This window comes from Diadema setosum, chromosome 8 (genome assembly GCF_964275005.1).
Source record: "Diadema setosum chromosome 8, eeDiaSeto1, whole genome shotgun sequence".
NCBI lineage: Eukaryota > Metazoa > Echinodermata > Echinoidea > Diadematoida > Diadematidae > Diadema > Diadema setosum.
In genome coordinates this window covers 40,715,707-40,736,337 of record NC_092692.1, presented here as the reverse complement: position 1 = coordinate 40,736,337, position 20,631 = coordinate 40,715,707, and the positions used below count along the sequence as shown (strand labels likewise).

At 38.1% G+C, this 20,631-nt stretch overlaps 1 protein-coding gene across 1 annotated transcript in view; it reads right to left on the bottom strand.

The window, feature by feature from the left end:
- Positions 1–20,631, bottom strand: part of LOC140231591 (DNA-dependent protein kinase catalytic subunit-like) — a 119,973-nt gene that overhangs the window by 11,095 nt on the left and 88,247 nt on the right. The window contains exons 71-84 of the mRNA XM_072311737.1: positions 20,053–20,227; positions 18,663–18,773; positions 16,528–16,616; positions 11,932–12,130; positions 11,624–11,793; positions 10,773–10,895; positions 9,655–9,834; positions 8,432–8,629; positions 4,913–4,981; positions 4,088–4,226; positions 3,608–3,896; positions 2,282–2,377; positions 1,332–1,424; positions 679–750 (exon numbers count right to left, since the gene is read on the bottom strand). Of these exons, the coding sequence (XP_072167838.1) occupies positions 679–750; positions 1,332–1,424; positions 2,282–2,377; positions 3,608–3,896; positions 4,088–4,226; positions 4,913–4,981; positions 8,432–8,629; positions 9,655–9,834; positions 10,773–10,895; positions 11,624–11,793; positions 11,932–12,130; positions 16,528–16,616; positions 18,663–18,773; positions 20,053–20,227 (2,003 nt within the window). The remainder of the gene's footprint in view (positions 1–678; positions 751–1,331; positions 1,425–2,281; positions 2,378–3,607; positions 3,897–4,087; positions 4,227–4,912; positions 4,982–8,431; positions 8,630–9,654; positions 9,835–10,772; positions 10,896–11,623; positions 11,794–11,931; positions 12,131–16,527; positions 16,617–18,662; positions 18,774–20,052; positions 20,228–20,631) is intronic.

Sequence of the window (20,631 nt, the reverse complement as noted above, 5' to 3'; positions counted from 1 at the left end):
CATGTATACATCAAGTTAAAAAAAAACCTTCAGGCATTGCATAAATATAAGGAAAATAGTAATATTTTGAGGAGTTGACCTTGACCTTTGACCCCCTGACCTTTGAACCATTACCCCCAATTTCCCTAGATAATCACTGCCCATTGGAACAAGCATAATATATACTAAGTTCCATGAAGATACCTCGAAGCATTTGCGAGATATGGAGAAAAACATGAATTTTCAACCTTTTTTTCCACAAAATAACCTGTGACCTTTGACCCCATGACCCTAAAATCCACACAAAGTATTATTTTCCAAGGATATACCCTCATACTAAGTTTGATGTAAAACCACCACACGGTTCTTGAGATATCGACAAAAACAAAACGGGACGGACGGACGGACGGACGGACAGACGGACGGACGGATGACCCGAAAACATAATGCCTCCGGCCACTTCGTTGGCAGAGGCATAAAAAAAACAGGAGGCAATTATTTCCAACTGCCTATTTTCTATACAGCCATCTAAAGACTTCCAAAATTTTCAGTACATGAATTTTTCAATCCTATACTCATTAGATTAAGAATCATGAAACAAAATAAGTAAAGTAACTGTCACCAATTGATGTAAATGTATGAGGGAAAGGAGATATTCTATGGCATATCATGAATGGACTTTGCCATCTTCCAACTCACCTGAATAAGTCCCATGGGATCGTTCTTTCTCTCTTTCTGAATTCCTCTATGGTATGCTTGGCATCAGCTTTCCTAAAATATTAACAAATAATGAAATCAATATGTCATAGAAACACACCTACAATGTAACATTAAAAAAACACAAAACGACAGCATGATTGCGAATGCTTCGATGAAGTACAATGTAATATTCTAGAGATCAGATGGCATTAAGACTGACTAAATAGAGTTAAAAAAGCAAAACACTCCGATTCTGAGTCAAGCCGTAATCTGACAGGCCTGATATGACATTATTCCCTCAAGAATTATCTGTCAAGAAGCCACAATCTATCTATTTAAAACTTCAAAGCTGAAGTGTTGATCCTAGGATTGTGATAATCAGGGTAAGGAAGCTGCAATCTGACTGTACAGTCTAAAGTGAGATGTCTGTACCTACTTAATCACACTCTTCAGACTCGCTTCCACCTGTACAACAGACATGGAAACTACTAATCAACAAAATGTTATGAAATTCACACAGAAAAGTCATATTTCATGTAAGTCTTCACATAAGCCCTTGTGCATTGTTATACAATCATATTATAAAGAGCTTGGAATGGATTCAAGTTGGTTGACATTAAAATAGATCTCATGCTAATATTTCGATTCCTTACATGAACATGGCAGCATAGAAGTGACCCCACACTCCATCAAATTTGCTGAACTTTGACATCCAAGCTTGCAAGAGAGCACCTGGTCCATTCGTCCTGTAGATAAACAAACACAATTAATAAACACAGACACATGTATTTGTGTGTGTATTGTCTCTACAGGCAAAATCATGACTTTTATCAGATAAAAGCCTAGTAGTATGTGGTTAACCTGTTCAGGACAGACTGACTTTGCTACAACATGCACTTCCCACAGACACCTGCCCGAGTATACCCTCGGGACTCGTCCTCAACAGGTTAAAGTATGAATTATCTGTATCGCTAATACCTAGGTGCTGTGCGCAGAGCAGTGTTTCTGATGCATTGCGCCCTAGTTTTGGGTTCATATGCACTCAGGTCACGTTCTGTCTTTATCCAGGGGTATTTTTTTTTTCGAGATTTCTTCGCTTTCCATCATGTCACCAGCACATAGAACGAGTCTCGTGACTGCAAATCAGTAAATTTAGAAACTTTCAACTCTTTTAAAGCTGAATTATAGCCAAGAAAAAAGGAGTAACATAGAAAAAGCAGACAAATAACTCCATTGAATCGTACTGGAACTGTGACGCGTGCGAGACAACCAGAAGCGACAATGGCACCAAGGAATCCCACAGTGCATCTGTGACACGGCTTTTCAGTGTGTGCAGAAGTTTTCTGCGCATTGGCGTTACCAAGAATTCACCATGGTGTACATGTACTTGTACGATGTTGACTTCAGGTTTTATATTGGCAAATAAGCATAGTTTATATTGATTAACATTTTTAAGTTTTTAAGTTTGACATTAGTATTAAATGATCAACAAAGGCAGCAGAAAGTTACATCTCCCTACTTGTAGTTCCTGTAAAGTTTACTTTAACAGAAGAAATGCAAAGGAAACGTGGAAGAATGTACAATGTTTGTGATTCTGCCTTACTTGGATTTCACTAGCTTTGATTCCCTCTCTGTCAGTGCTCCATTGATGAAATCTTTCAAGGTAGTCGTCTTCTTCACCCATTCTATTATTCCCAGCCTAGAAAATAATCATGAAATAAAACCAAATAACAATCAAGCTAAAGAAATAAAAATAAAGAAACCAATACCAGCCTCTGCATTGACACAAAAATGTAAAAACTTTGCGATTTAAGTGTCTGATTTTGAAACCATAACTGTGACATGAACAAACAAGGCAAGTGCCGTAATGTGTTTCACCCACAAACGTACAACACCTTCTTTTTTTTTTTTTTGTTCACAAATGGACCTATGGATCAAAAGTTAGGAGTCATAATTAAATGCACAGTACATTGGGCCCTAAAAGTTCATTGACCCCTGCCTGTGACCTTTGACCTTGTGGTGACCATCAACTCCCCAAGGTACATCTACCATCCAAGTTTGGTCACAAATACACTTACGGATCAAAAGTTATGGCCCATAATTGAAACGCGCCCTTAAAACTTAAAGGGGAAGGCTAGTAACTGATCAGTGGGAATCAGTGGAAATGCTGGGGGATGATTGTTCCAATCCTTGTGGGATTCATTGAAGAGTACATTATATATCTATTGTTGTGTGAAAATTATTTGCTTCAGAATGGTCTCATATTCAAGTATATGTGCAGCGTAATGTTTCCAGGTTAGCATGCCTGTACAGTGACAGGGCATTACACTGCACATTACTTGAATATGAGACTGTTCTCAAGCAAATAATTTGTACACAACAATAGATATGTACTGTAGATCTTAAAAGAATCCCACAAGAATTGGAACAATCATCCCCCAACATTTTCATTGATTCCCACTGATCAGTTACTAGCCATCCCCTTTAACATTGGGCCCTAAAAGTTCATTGACCCCTGCCTGTGACCTTTAACCTTGAGGTGACCTTCATACTTGGTAAAAGGTAAAACTGTATGACCACTCTTCCCTCCAAGTTTGATTCAAATTGAAGCCCAGAGTACAGAGTTATTCAAGTTTTTATAGCGTTACGGACAGACGACGGACGGACGGACGACGAACAGAGGGACGACGGACGGACAGACACCACAGGCGATCCCTTAGTCTCCCCTCACCTCCGGTGGGTTCGACAAATATGAGACATTATCTAGTTACATGAAAATTGTCCATCAAATCACACACATTGTAAATATGAAGGGAAGTTTGAGGGAAATATATTTTTAACATTTTTTTTTAAGAACAAAGTGGTAATGAAACACTAGACATGAAATAAACCACTGAGATTTGCCAACTCAACCAATCATACAACGTACCTTGGTGTCATGGGAATCACTTGATAAGTGATTAAAGAGAGCCCTCGTTGGCCACATGCTGCATCTTGTCCCAGAATGCCATTCATGATTCCAAAGAGTTGTTCAATCCTCTGGTCCATGCGCAGGTCTTCTCCAACCTTCACCAGGAACAGGTACTCACATTCATCGTTACCTCGAATGGTGATGCATTTTGGTTTTCTGAGTGACGTCAGTGTTCGTACCTGTTCTTCAAAGCCAGCAATCTTCACATGGTATTCTGGCATTGGCTTCTTAATTCCACTGTATTGACCTTTGAAAGGATTAATGAGGCAAATGTATCTTATATTTCTCTTTTCGCACTTCCCTGATCTCAGCGCCAAGATTAGTCTTTGGACAAAATTACAAATAAATAAACACAATATCACAATATCAAAATCTGTTTCCATGCGTCCAAGAGTGAAAATATTAATGAGTGTTACTAAGCAGGAATTAACAACTTACCTGGTATTTCAAGTTCATCTCCTTGCATGGAGTGGAAAGAAGAGAACCAAGAAGAGTATTCCATCAGGTTGCCTGGGTTACTGTTTGGTCCACCGGGATTCATTTTGTCATACAGCTTCTTGAATATTGTTTGGAGAGCCTGATGGTCAAAATTTCATCACTATTAATCCCTTTGCATTAGGCTATCATTATCAAAATCTGATTACTATCTTTGGGACTTTTATTCTTATATCACAGTAACACTATGTATGACAAAGCACATATACATGTACACTTTCGATAGCATCACAACAGCAGAGCAAGAAAAAATATCATATCCAATGTTCAGGGTTAAACAAATCAACACCCTGCAAAGATACTTAAAATCATGCAGAAATACAGGACCAGCAAAATAGGCGTTGTTTATAAATGTAAACATATCAGAGCACATTCAGTATACCAGTCCAGATATTACTTGCATACAGTGATGGATAAATAAAGTTGTATGATGAAATTTAGTCCATTAATTACAAATGTAAATAATCTATAATAGTAAAAGAACCCTATTCTTTGAATATATGAAATTATCTCTCTATGAATCAATATCAAGGCAAAGCAGTTCAAACTTGACTTGACTGCAAAAACAATGATAATGAAGATATATTACTACTTACTATTATAATTATTATTATTATTACCACTACTACTATCACAGTAACTATTAATAATACTAATAAAAATAATAATAATAATAATAATAATCATCATCATCATCATCATCATCATCAATAAAAGAGAGTGAACAACTTTAAAGACTAACTTTATTGTAACAGCATGAAAGTTTACCTTGAATGACATGCCACTCAACTTGCTTCCATCGTGGCCAAATTCTGTATCAAATTTCTTTTGCCACTCCTAATGCATGAAACAGAGAATGTATTGGATAGATTTTTAGGTCTTTACATACAACATGTACATGTAGGCTTACAACAAGCATTAGCACTTCATAGATCAGGGAAACTGTGGACAATAGCTAGGCAGTTGTAATTTCTTCTTTCTTTTTCTTTTTTTTTTTGTCTACAAGGCATTTCAATTTGTGGAATCTTAGTAGTTTTCCACACTTTGTAAACTGTGGAATTTGGCATAAGCCATCATGGAGCTGTTCTGCGACTTTTAACGGCCGTAATCTGGCAGAACTGCGTATCTCCTTTAACACATTACGCCAGAAATCGGGTTTAAAGATTCAATGTTACACCTTTCTAAAGTGAGATACGATGAGTTGCATTTTTCCTCTTTTCTCGGTCATAATTGGTCTAAAGAATTTATTTCCAGCAAAAAAATGACAATTTGACCTTTTTAAGTAGTAAAAATTACCAATTTAAAAAACTTACGCAGTTCTGCCAGATTAAGCGTCGCCAAATTTTTGCGATCGTAATCTGGCAGAACTGCGTATCTCTGGTCACGTGCCCGGGTTGATCAGCCAGAACTGCGTAAGTTTTTGGCCATGCGGGGGGTTTTTCAGGCAGAACTGCGTATCTCTAGGAGATACGCAGTTCTGCCTGATAAGCACGTGTTTCATCAGGCAGAACTACCTTTCTCTTTTCGTCGTCAACCACGTGCTTATCAGCCAGAACTGCGTATTTCCTAGAGATACGCAGTTCTGGCTGATAAACACGTGGTTTATCAACCAGAACTACGTATCTCGGTCTATTGTTTTCTGCGGGTTGTCTATCGTATTTTACCATCCACCCTCTTACTATTCAGCGGATGCAGTGTCAAAAGAATGAATATTTTAGATCGAGTACAATTTTTTTTGAAATATTTGTATTGTATAAAGTCATCATTATTGATTCACATTTAATTTCATTTTATCCATTCATTTGTATTTGGAAAATAACTTGCTTTCTCCAAATGTTGTCAGTCTGTGTTCATGTTTCAGTATTATGTAGCGGCACAAGAAGTACTGCTACATCAAAAGCCTGGCTGCTGCTTGGGTTATTGTCAATCTCATGAAGCATTGCATTTGGATTAAGAATATTAGACTAGGTTCTAGATGTTAAGCTACATTGTTCATCAAGACTAAAGGTACTACAATGTAGACCGTCTAGACCGTAGTCTATTCAGGCCTAACGATACGCTAGACATCTAGAGACTAGTAGAGCGGTACGTAGGAATCTGCATACGATAGGCCTACTGATCTCATCATTATCCTAGTATTCCTACTCTATGCCCAAAGTAAGAGTAAGCCTAGACCCTTTTGGCTGAAGGCCTAAACTCTATTTAAACTAAAGAATACTAGGAGCTAGGCCTGACTAAAGGTTTATTTAAAGCTTTATTAGAAAATAAAAAGAATAGACCCTAGTTCTCGTTTGTGTCGACTCCTACTGTAGGCCTTATTGTCACTACAGTACTAACGTTAGGGTAGTTAAAGTGTTCTAACCGTTACTATCTACGCAGGCCTATCAAAAACGTACGAGAACTCTCGAACTCTGTCTACTCGATTGTCTAGGTCTATGTAACATCCAGACGTCTATTTTGGGGCGTCATTATAACAGACTAGTAGATCAATGAAAATTAGTTTCTAGATTTTCTAGTCTAGACTCTAGATCTAGACTCTATATCGAGGTAGGGGCTAAATCTACAGCTAAACTGTTTATTGGGGATCTAGGCCTAGAAGGTACTAATGTTATAGTAGATCTAAGAACAACGTAAAGCCTAACCTGCCTATCTATTATGACTAACGGTAAGTAAGTCTATAGCCTATAATGTTTAGTAGTAGTAATGTATAGAACACAGATCTAAATCTAAGTTTCAGATCTATTTCTAGGGCAAAATGTTTATAATTTAGCGTTTAACCTGTATATTCTAGATTCTTCATATTACAGACTTCAAGAATGTCTGGCCGAATCAAATCCAGAAAAATAGAAAACTGAGTAAAGACAGAATAACCGGCGATTCAGGCCCCAGTAGTCTAGTAGGCCCCTACTGCACAACTCTGTTACTGAGAGTACCGGTACGGTACCTGTATTAAAAAGTAAACTGTAGAAGTGTTAGTATTGGTCAATTTCTGACTTCTGTAGGATTGGATCGAAAATGCCATCGTTATGGACGGTATCCCAGATATTCATTAAACTTATCGAGATCAATCCCATAGATCCAAGCCCACTAACCGCTTATTACAATGAAAAACAAAATAAAAAGCTATGGTCAATGGATTACAGATATTGTGATTCGCGTGACCTACGCTACCGCACAGTACATTGATTTCACGTACATTAACAATGGACAAGTGCTGCAGCAGTATTAAGTAGGTCTAGACTAGGCCTCAAGTTGACTGGAGCGTGATGTCAGACAAGATGCAAACTATAACGTTTGTTAGATCTAGAAATGCTCTAGGCTTAAAAAACACTAGATTGTAGCAAAACTTAATAGTAAGGCATACCGCATATTGACCTGTTTTGAAGCCTGTCCAGTCTATGAAAGGAAAGAAAGTGGCAATTTCCCCCAAGAGTAACGAGGGTTATTGCTTTAGCGTGACTGTCGTCATGTACAATACACGTAGCCGTACGACGTGTCTAGCTAGCGAGCTAGGCACTGCTAGCGTGAACGCGCAGCGCGTTCGTCACTACCAAGGTCGCGCACGCGCGTGTTAAGATATACCATGTACGTGCGGGATGTAGGAACACCTTGGTCCAAGCGTTGTCGTAAGTCGACTTACGCAGTTCTGCCTGATTAACATCGGAAAATTCATTTCGAATCTCGACTTACGCAGTTCTGCCAGATTAATCGCCCTCTCTCCTCAGGAATTTTGCCAAAATTACTTTCTAAAAATAACTTTCTGTACCGATTCACAACTTATTTTTTGGCCCACTTGAAAGAGCATGAGAAAAAACACACAAAACACTCAAAACCTGAAAATCGACCAAATTACGGCCGAATTTAGTCAATGCATGCATAGAGAGTTATTTGTTTTCACGAAGTAACTCATCACATCCATTAATGGGAACACACATACACTTTGTAGAAATGTTTATCAATAATCATATACAGGAAACAAGAAATAAGGTCAGATCTGTGAACATTTTCTCTCTCTCTTTTTTTTTTTTAGGGGGGGGGGAGGGGAGGGGAGTCAAGTACCATTTTACTGAGATGTCAAGAACCACAAAGTTTCTGCTTCACGCACATTACTGCACAAGGCTGGAGAATCTATCAAAATGGCTTTGTACGTAAGACATCTTGTGACAATGGCCTGATTTCTGGGTTGTTGTTGCTTTTTTTTCTCTCTCTATTATTCTTCTTCTTATTTGCCTATGTTTCTCAGGTAAGAAAGTAACAGTCCCTAAGACATTAAGGAAGTTGATTTACTCTTGCAAACTTTTTCCAGAATGTTCCAGATTGGATGGAAGGAGAGCTCCTGGACACATCTCCTGAGGGTCCACTTGAAGACCTTTCCACCTCGAGTCCTCCAAACAACTCCTGGTAGAGTTCGTTGTACTTCCCCTTGATGATAGACACGTCTGGCTTCTTGCCATCCATGAGTGGCTTGATGTTTTCAGTCCAGTCCTTTGCATTAAGAGAAGTAATCTTATTTAATATCCAGACATCCCTGGGACCCAACTATTCATCTAAAAAGTAATTAAATTTCAAGAGAGCAATAAACCTCTTTCATTTTGGCAACATTTTTGCAAAAGAACATCAGCATTGAGGTAGAAAAATGTAGAAATATTGTTTGACCTCAACCTGATACCTGTAATATTTTAAAATCATTTTTAGTATTTTTTCATCTTCAGAATTGTTACATTATAGCTTTTTTTTAAATACATGTATACTGAGATGAAAATTTTGTCACCCTAAAGAGGTAACATATGTACCAGTCAGAACAGTGACATGACATGATAAATGGTTTGAACTTGTTCATTCTTTATATGAAATTAGACTTTGTCATCTTTATCAGGGCTTTTATTCAAGTACATTGTACTACCATACCCCTACAGCTCATAGGCAAAGCACAATATAACCTGGTGGAATTTAACTGCAGCCAGCAGTCAACTTGCCTGCCTCTAACTTCTCACACAATGGAGTGTTTTTAGTCATATGCACTAAAGTTTTAACCCGTTGAGGACGAGTACCGAGTATACTCCAGCAAGCGTCTATAGGAAATACATGTTGTAGCAAAATCAAACCGTCCTCAACAGGTTAATAGTGTCACTGGACCTCCTAGGTGGAAGACATGGACAATACATTGTATATCGTACTTCAATTAAATCTGACCTTTGAGATAAGCAGTTTATGAAAACATTTTTACATATTTCATAGAACTCTAATAACTTCCCATTGTTTTGATTTAACTCTATTTGTCACAGCATGGCGACAGTTTCATGTGTTGTTAAATTTGTGGTCCAACTGTGATCCACGAAACTTGCGAAAATAACAGCTTATACAGTATCCATCTGAGCAATGGAACATTATACTGTACCTACCATTACTTTATGTCATATGGTAATTAACCCTTGTCCTCTAACAATCTGTTTCATTTACCAGTTGAGTCAAACGCAACCATGTATCAGGATGTACAGTGTATAGGCTACCTTGAATATGAATCCAGGGTGAGTAAGTTTCTGGAGAGCCTGAACGAAGTCGTCCACTAGAGGCAGTGAAGACAAGATGGCTGTCAACTCCTCCACAGCTTTCTTGCTCTCTCTTCCCTTGGGTGTGGTCTCATCAAGCTTAAAATCCTCACTACTGATCTTAAAAGGATACACCAGAGCCTGAAAGAGAAATCAATTTTAGATAGAATCACAAACAACATTCACATATAACATGTCGATCACAGTGTGTATTCGTACACCAGTCAGAGTGTATTAATACAACAGTCAGTGTGTAATGAATGCACCAGACATAGTGTGTATTACCTGGTACTCTTATCAGTCAGAGTGTGTACCAGTCATAGCATTTACTATACATCATGTATGTCTCATTTGATGAATCCTCAATTCTGACTGGTTGAAACTGCGGGTATAAAGCCAACAATCACCTCCACCACCATGTGTAGCTTCATAGTGTCCAAACTGGCCATCTAGTGCCAAGCAGTTTTTTACAGCACCCAAACTGCCCTCTGTGTGTCATTCCGTGTTCTTCAGAGTAAGCAGTGAGACTTGTGTGATGTCATCACAATGCAGATGGCAAGGCCGTTGTGGACATTTTTTTTTTTCTTTTCACAATCTATGCTACTATGAAGTAGTGTGTAAATTCTATCCCAGTAGTAACAACCACTGAAATCATGGTTTTGCAACATGCCAATATGCAACTGACCAGTGCAATTTTATTTTGTTTCATTTGGTGTAGGAAAACATGGACTAAACATGTGCATGGTTTCCGCAGCGCAAAAGGTGGTCATTGCATTGTCCAGTATGACATCACTATGCAAATATCTACAGAAGTGCCTGACATGTACTCAGAGCAAGCTCCTTGGTTCATGAATAGCATGGAGGTGAGATCCCTCTGGGAAATAACATCAATCAACAAAATCTGAAAAGCAGTAACAGCTTCTTATCTGCATATTTTTACATTAGTCACCATGTGAATTTTTACATCAATTTGTGGTAATACAGATATCAATACATAAATGAGTACATGCACATCTCTGATATGCATACTGTAATATTATAATTGAGAAAGGGAGATAGCTAGGCAGATTGCTACACACCTGTGGGTAGTCTTTGGCAATGGCCTTCAAAATGTCCTTTACAGCCGGTGATTCTGATTTGTCAAGGAGAGCGAGCATCTGACTGATCCAACCAATGAACATCCAGCTTGGTATCACAGCAGCCTACCCAACAAAGACAAATGGTCACACGAGTCTATGCTTTCAAATGGATCTTTATACAGGCTTTGCACAATACTTTAGGACACTGTTTAAAGTATATTCAAGAGCCCAAGGATAAAACATACAAATCAAAAGAAATGAAGTACAACATGTACACTGCATGATAGGGATTTGATACATCCCCATATATGAAGAGAAAAATTCAGGTAATTCAAAATCAAAATCTGAACATTTTAAATTGCTGTTACTTTAACAGTAACATACTGTATACACCATATATTTCGCGAGTCTAAATTTTTGCGAATCGAGACTTCCCAACGATTTCGCGAGTGGTTAAATTAGCGATCGTAGAGTCCTGTACCAAACAGAGAAATGTGTACGCGTACGTCACATTCATACATCAGGATCAGAGTCAATATTTGCGTGTTTTTAATTTTGCGAAAAGCAGCTGACTCGCGAAATTCGCGAAAATAAAAACCTCGCGAAATATTCAGCATATACAGTAACCAAAGCTGTACAATGTACTATCTTGTGTACTTTATATATAGACATGAAGATTCCTTACGTCAAAGTCCACTGAAATATTGTAACACATCAATTAAGTAGCAAAACCTTTACTGAACTAGAAAGCCAAGTATTGCATATCAAATGGTATCTTTGAAAAGTAATGATACTGGGCAGTCATCTATCATTATTTGTTTAACTTCTGAATACAAGTCAAAGATGCCTACCTCCTTTTGAAGGGTTGTCATGGTATCAGGATGTGTCTGAGCTAATTCCAACAATCTGGGGAACCTCTGGCGAGCTTCTGCTGAGTTGTGTTTCATGGCCTGTAGAGTGCACTGAACTACTCTAGTAGCATAGTCATCAAGGGAAGGCAAGCTGGCTGATGACATCTCATCTATAGAGGGCAGTATTCACAAAATATTTGTTATGATCTCTGCTTGATCAGATTGAATAGGTAGCCTAAGTTGGGAACATTGACAAAGTTGTAAAGAGGTAGATAGGATTTACTGTGTCAGTACTAAAAAGAGCTTACCCTCACTCTCTCTCCGCAGTAATTGGTCACAGAATGAAGCCATGGCCATGTAGACACTAGCAACACTCTCTTCCTCATCCTTGGACAACAAGGAGGATGAGGAGGAGGAGGAGGACGAGGAGGCAGCAAGTTTGATGTCACATGACTGGACAGCATGATCCAAATGATCCAAGGCCTTCTCAAATAAACTCTGGCATACCTGAAAATAGGAGGAAAATAATGATTACATTCAAATAATCAAAAGTCAAAATACACAAATTAAACATTGCCAACGGTGGCAATTATATCACTCATTTTGTGCCTTTTATTTTGAAAGTCGATAGTAACTGGAGGAAAACATTCTTTGTGTTTATCATCAATATTTTATCAAAGTTCGTAACATTTAAGGACATCAAAATGCATTTAATTTTGCATGAGATAACTGTCAATTTTTGATGGTTTAGCTGGTCAGAAATTAATTCTTTCTAGCCTTTAAGGGTAGTACATTTCATGCAGAGGAAAATGACACAAATCATATAATCCATTTTGGGTTAGTAGCTTGGCTTTGGCAGTGCATGAATTAAACATTATTTGTATAAAATTCAGTGGTTCACGAGAGTCAAGAACTAGAGAAACCGAAATTGCAAGAATGTTGAAAGGGATCTGTAGTTCTTCATTTAGATGCCACAGGCTCTGTGGACCTGTAGTTCTTCATTTAGATACCACAGGCTCTGTGGACCTGTAGTTCTTCATTTAGATACCACAGGCTCTGTGGACCTGTAGTTCTTCATTTAGATACCACAGGCTCTGTGGACCTGTAGTTCTTCATTTAGATACCACAGGCTCTGTGGACCTATAGTTCTTCATTTAGATACCACAGGCTCTGTGGACCTGTAGTTCTTCATTTAGATACCACAGGCTCTGTGGACCTGTAGTTCTTCATTTAGATACCACAGGCTCTGTGGACCTGTAGTTCTTCATTTTGATACCACAGGCTCTGTGGACCTGTAGTTCTTCATTTAGATACCACAGGCTCTGTGGACCTGTAGTTCTTCATTTAGATACCACAGGCTCTGTGGACCTGTAGTTCTTCATTTAGATACCACAAACTCTGTGGACCTATAGTTCTTCATTTAGATACATTTAAAGGGGAAGGCTAGTACCTGATCAGTGGGAATCAGTGCGAATGCTGGGGGATGATTGTTCCAATCCTTGTGGGATTCATTTAAGAGTACATTATATATCTACTGTTGTGTGAAAATTATTTGCTTCAGAACGGTCTCATATTCAAGTAATGTGCAGATTAATGCCCCGTCACTGACCAGGGATGCTTACCTGGAAACATTAAACTGCACATTACTTGAATATGAGACCATTCTGAAGCAAATAGTTTCACACAACAATAGATATATAAATAAATGTACTCTTGAATGAATCCCATAAGGATTGGAACAATCATCTCCCAGCATTTCCACTGATTCCCATTGATCAGTTACTAGCCTTCCCCTTTAAGGACATCAAAATGCATTTCATTTTGCATGTGATAACTGTCAATTTTTGATGGTTTAGCTGGTCAGAATATTATTCTTTCTAGCCTTTTAGGGTAGTACATTTCATGCAGAGGAAAATGACACAAATCATATAATCCATTTTGGGTTAGTAGCTTGGTTTTGGCAGTGCATGAATCAAACATTATTTGTATAAAATTCAGTGGTTCACGAGAGTCAAGAAGCAGACAAACCGAAGTTGCAAGAACGTTGAAAGGGATCTGTAGTTCTTCATTTAGATGCCACAGGCTCTGTGGTCAAAAAAGTTCCAGGTCAGAAGAAGCATGTTTTCTACTATGCACTTTTGCTGCCTAATCCCTGCAGAGGTAGAGCAGGCTTTCCAATCACAGAGATGCTATCCAATGACAACCATGCTTCCGAAATTAAGCACTTTATTGAAACGTTCCTCAATGCCATTATCGACGAATCAAAACAACTGTCCATACCACTGTACCAGGTCTGTCAACATTCCCACATCCGAATTTGGGTGATTCCACACAGCAATCAGGGAGATATCTGAGTGTTACATGCATTTCAATGGGCAAAAATAATTCCCAAATCAGCAAGATTTTAATATTCTCTTATTCAGACATAAACAGATTTTGACATTTTCAGGGAGACTCCTGCTTAATCAGGGAGACTTGACAGCTCTGCCGTACTACCACTGGTTACTGACTTTTCATAGGCTCTCTATCTTGCAGTCCGTTCTCAGTGCTCTCAATTCTGAAGACTATAAGGTATACCTGACCAGGACAAGGAAGATTGTGTCAGGGCACATGTCACACAGTCAGCTCAAAGGTTACACTTACCCACACATATGTGCAGCACATATGTTGAAGGATGTTTCAAGGAAAGTCGCTGCTTTGACATGCGACAAGGGAGGAAAGCAGTATTTTCTCCACTGCTTTGGCATGCTGCAAACTGCATCTTCCTTTGAAGATGGCAAGATGATCTTTTGCTACATGAGCATTGTGCTTCACTCCAAGAAGGAAACTGAATATGTGTGCGCATCACTCAAGGCCCTAGAAAGCCTTATCAAGACAGGAAATGTGAAAGAAGAAGTATATAATGTCGAAGATCTTGGCAGCTACCCATGTCTTTCACAATATGGAGAAGATGATCATACTTTTGATTATTCAAAGACAATCCGGGATTGATCACCGTGGCATTCAGCATTTGCCAAAATTTCTGTTGAAGTGGAGGAAGCTGTTAGCAGTGAAGGAATGAAAGCTGAAGACACTGAAGAGAATCCCTACTACATCCCTGGAACATGCTCCTTCAAAATTTCATGCATGTTAATCCTTTTTGGAGTGCTCTTATGCTTGGTGATTTACGTTGCTATAGCAAAGATGGCCAGCCTTCACAGACCCAACTGCAATCTTCAAACCGAGTAACAAATGCTCGCGTTGAAATTTGGTTCAAAGTGTGCAAAAGCTCCTTCCTTCATGGTACCTACAGAGGGCAATGGTTGCAAGATGGCGAATTTGTGAGGAAATCGTATGTCAATTTGAAAAACCGCATCGCAAAAACCAAACTAAAGCCTCACAATCCCCTCAAGAATGAGACAAACAACAAATAGAAAGTGGGAAGTACTTTTCTACTCCTACCCAGATGCCAGAGCCTAAAGCCAAGCGTATGATGACACAGACCAAAGCAATTGAAGATGACCCAATCCACAAGAAGTTTGAAAAAAAAAACATAGAGGAACCATCAAACAACAGCAACCCCAAATTACCAACCAATGTGTGGATTTGAGCACAGAGAGCAGCAGAGGAACAGACGTCAAAGGACAGGCAAAGAACCCAGTCTTCCACAGTGGGGTGGCAGTACAAAGGGAAAAAAGTCACCCCCACAAAAACCTGCCCCATTGACAATCTGCTCTTCGTCTTGACAAGGATGAGAGAGGAATAGCCCAAAGTGCAAAAACTTCTTTCATCGGAGAGGCGAGAAAGATGTCAACAGATTGATCATGTATTAGATGTCTGCTTACAAGGACATTGGATGGAAGGAAAGGCTGAATGGCTCCACAAGATCTGCCAGAAATGGTGGAAATAACGTATTAACATTTTGTTGCATCAAGTTTTGTTGCACTTAAGCGGGTTCCCTCTAAAGCGGTTCCCGATTAACAGGTGAGCACTGTATAGATCTACCATTAAGTTAATGGTAAACAAGCCACACTATATGGGAAAACATCTTAATGTCTTTAGAGAAGTTCATGCACTAATCTTTCCCTAATTTTCATACTACCTACTGACCCACCCCTTTCAGAAAAAAGGGGGGGGGTGACACATTATTATTATTATTATTATTATTATTATTTGGCAGAAAACATGCAATACATAATCAATTACAAAACTCAAAACAATCAATCAATACAATAACATAAAAATACCCAAACATGTATGTCCACAAACTTGCAGTATATGGCAGATTCTACACTAACCTACAAGTCTTGTCATGCAAGGCCCACAGACACTTAAGAATATGACATTTGATGATTAATTCAGAATAAAAGCTTTCAAAATTTGAGCTCAAACAGGGCACATGTTGTGGAGCAAGAAATAGATTCATTTCCCTATAGATTCACTGACATTTTATATTAACTTACATTAAATATTTACTGACACATTTAACATGCCTTCTCTGTGTCTCATGATTAAAAGTTTGGCCTTTATACTGCTTTCTCCTGCTCACACCATAATTCACAGCTTTTCAGAATACATGTAATCCATTACTTCCTATTCCAATGTGTAGGAGTATCCATTCTCTTGCAAACTTGTACAGCTACTTTCATACACACGAGGAGATTACAATATGTCATTATCACTTTCACATGATCAAACAATCTTACCAAAGCCTACCAAATCAGTAAAAAAAAAAAAAAAAAAAGACCAAATGCCAGATGTAAGGTTCACAGCTCGTAGTGGTTTACTACAGATTTCTCATTCATCTGTTGAATCCCTTGTGGTTTGATAATGGAAAATACTCCACGTTACACCCATGTGCTTCCTGTAGACTTGTAGAACCCTCAGCAATGTATTCATGAAGCCATGATAGATTTTGTCTTTACCTCCTCAGACTGTGCACCATGGCTGCATCCAGCGACTTCCAGCAGCTTGCCTAGTTTTCTCTCTGCCTCAATTCTCCCATAGACATCACCTAGCAGCAGTCAGACACAGAAAGAGGTGAAACAAACATGACTGCTAGTATGTGGTTCTATTATACTCCCTACCTTCACTGAACATGGAGACGATTTCAAAGTAGATATGTGATGTGTTCAGACAAAAACATCTTGTTTATGTGTTTGCAATTAAAAGACACTGCATGATATAAACTGTACATTTGTTTTCTCCGCAGTATGTACAAAGTACACATAAATCAAAGTATACAAATCAAATTCAACCAGTGTATAGTCCATGAAATCAGAATTTTCAACTATCAGATATTTCTTTGCATTCCTGAGCAAAGAATGAATGAGCAGGCCACACACCAATGATGTGAATAAACAAAAATCATCCCTACAACTTAAAAATATGCAGAACAGAAAGTGCTCCATAGAATTTCTTGATGGCTTATCACATCAGACATAAGAATTTGTCTACACCAACAGCCAGAAGGCTCAGGCATTTGCTTCTTTTTGGTTTTTGTTTAGTTTTCCAATCAAAATGCAGAAGTGGGAGTTTGTCCACTCATTTAACCCTATCTTAACAAATTGATCCCCCCCCCTCAACATTTCACACAATGATTCCGCAACGAGCAAAGATTTTTGCCACACCATTTCATTTTTTTTATTGAAGTCTCTTGCATATCTTGAGGCCAAATTTGTGACATCAGGTACACCATTCTGAAGTTATATAATGTTTTGCATATGCATGTCAAACCAAAAACAGATCAAATGTGTGATATTGTGTGCAAATCCAATTCAAATCGTGTTCTGTTTTGCTTTTATCAAATTGATATGAAATAGATTATTTCAACTTTCAATTATTGAAATTAATCAATTCTAATATGGATACTGTTGTAAAAGTGCCTGCAACAAATTTTGGCAAAAAACTAGAGAAAACAATTTAGATTGTGCTATCTTTTTTGCAAGGAAATTGTTTGACATGTCTTGAGGAATTCTGACATGAAAATTTAGCTATCCTACAGTCTTTTCAATGGAGTTACAGGCAAAAGTATGATTTCATGCATAAATTTGCATAATTACTTTACAACAAATACAAAAATCAATATTTTTCTATAGTATGACCACGTAATCTTGTAGTTGACATTCGAATGTATGTTTGGGCAAAATTTGGCAGTGCTCGCGCCATCAGCGACAGCCACCCCAGTAAATACTTGGTCTCAAATAGCCCATTGCAGTTAGATCAGGGTTACCATGACTCTTGGTTTGTCATTTTGTAGTTCTCTGAGAGGAGACTTACTGTGTCAATTCGTATTGTACACATCATGTAACCTATTGGTATCACAATTTGCTTTGCAATACGTAATTAGATAACAAATTTGACATTGCTTTGTTTACACCGTGTTAGGAATCAAACATACTAAGAAAAGACACAGGATTAGTCACATTGTCAAAAAACTACTTACAATCTTTGTCATACTAAGCTAAAACTCATCTACAATGTAAAGCCATTCAAATCATAGCAACTAAGTTTCAAACGTGCATTTGCAGTTGACAAACAAAAATGAAGCTGTATATAAATTCATTGTTAAACTCTACATCATACTACACAGCAAGCAATCTTTTGAGGGATATCGCTTAATGTTGAGCAACATGTATTTATCATAAACTGAAACCCTTGACCTTTGACACAATAACAGTGATTATTCAAAGTCAGGTGTATTACAGTCAATAATTGGTCATATGGCATACTGTCCAATGAAATTAATTAAATGTTATAGTCACGGTGTAGATGGCCAGAAGTACATGTAACTTTAAAATGTCTTCCCAGTCATGTTAAACACACTTGTATCATATGGGCAAATGCCATTCAATCTAGACTCTGACAATCAAATGCCATTCAGGTAAGTTTCATAAAGTTTTTAGTCACACAGTCAAATATTTCGAAGTCAAATATCACTAATAGTCAACTGTCATACAGTACACTGCCATACATTCAAATGTCTGCAAATGCCATGCAGTGATTTTAATGTTCTACAGCTGAATGCCACCCAGTCAAGTGCATGTCACCTTATACTCACCATCTCCCAGCATCACTTTAGCCATCATGTCTAATGACTTGCTACACAGGATATGATGTTGCCGTAGCAACAAGATGTCACTACGGAGGTCACATGATGCCAACAGTTTGTCTGAATGATAAAAGAAAAACCACAGACTTTGTCTTCAACAAAAACACATCAAATAGATCAGCATCTACAACATTTTCTTTAACTTTCTTCATCTGACACTACACTGTGTTAGCATCAGCCAAGTGGTGAATTTTAAGGCATCTTGCACATCAGTTTATTGAAAGACAGTACTTGTTTTATGTCAAACTAAGACTTATAAATGTCTCTATCAGTACTTCTCTTAGACTGGCATACAGGTATTCTGGAATTCTCTCAAAAATAAAACACATTTGAAGGGAACATATCCCTTTGGCAAAGTGAAATATTTATATAATATTGACTGGCCTCGAGGGAGATACCAGAAAATATTGCCCAAACTGAAAGAATATTGCCCGAGTCACAGACGAGGGCAATAGTCTTTCAGTGCGGGCAATATTTATCTGGTATCTCCCTCAAGGCCAGTCAATATCATAATTATTACCTATCCCCTAGGTAAATTAAGAAAATATGAGAATGGTATAGATCAAGCCACATTTGACTACAATATGTACCTGTAGATCATCAACATGTCGAATAATTGAAAAATTGTTCATCAATGTATATCATTCAACTCCAACTTCAAAGATACATATGTAGTTGTAACAGGCGAACTTCAACCATCTGAACGCTTTTACACTTTATTTTTACTTCTGTTTAAATTTGGAGAGTTGTAAAACTGATGGTCACTATGTGATTATTGAGCACAAATGGACTAGTCATTGTTTGACGCGTAGTGCTGCTGTAAGTGGTCGACCTTGTATGAGTTGATTTATCAGCGTTCTTCTGCTGTGCGTGTCACCGACACCCAGCGATGTCCTGGGATGTTTTCTTTTCGTGGTCGATCGGAATGTTTACACTTAAGGGACGTGGGGAGAGAGATTTCACTCTTTCTCTGAATGGCGAAAGCTGGAAGATTGCACTATTTGCACACATTGTTTTGTGTACGGTACGGTGTGTGTGTAACCGACACGCAGCGACGTGGCGAAACGAATATTGACTGCTGACCTTTGACCCTGCAAAATAACTTCTGACCTTTAACCCTGCAAAATAACAACTGCAATTGCCTCGCAAAACTACCTCGTATACGTAATAATCACATCTAATTTAATTCTTGAAGAGATAAAGACTAACGTCAGTTTTTTTAATATCTCACTTCCTCTTTTAAAGATAAGCAAAAAGTCCTGTAGAAAGTGATATTTGCCAAAGAACTATTCAAGCTCTGTCTTTTTTTAAAAAAGAAATGAGCCAAACAGTCACTCACTCAGCTGGTCACTAGCTGTGAGCAAGGTGGTCATCTTCTTGTAAGGCCCAAGAACAGCTGCTTTCTCCTGACACATGGTGGCATAGCTGTGTGTCCAGCGGGGTTTGAGTTCTTTGAACTCTGACAGGTAGCCTTGCGTTGACTTCAGATGTTTTTCAGCTACAGGGAAATTAGCCTAGGTACACAATGCAATGATGTTTAATATTTCACATATTGTTACCGTGAGATATTGTACAATGTGTCAATACATAAACAGAGAAGAGTCACGAGTGCAATGGGACAAGAGTTTGCACAGGGTGAAAGATGAGATGCTCTACTCTTTCATCAACTACAAAATTTGAGTTTAAATCATTATCTATTATATAGATAATGATTCTTACTCATGCATTGGAGCAAAATTTCGTATTTGTTTTAAAAAACATCTGGGATATAATTTAGTGTAGTCCCCTGGAATATAATCAGTAATGGCAACTATTTTTCAGAAAAAGTGAAGATAAAGGTGTAAGTGAGGAGGAAGTAAGCAGTTGAAATCATTGAAAGTAATGGTATACAGCACTTTAAGTACAAACTAACATAACT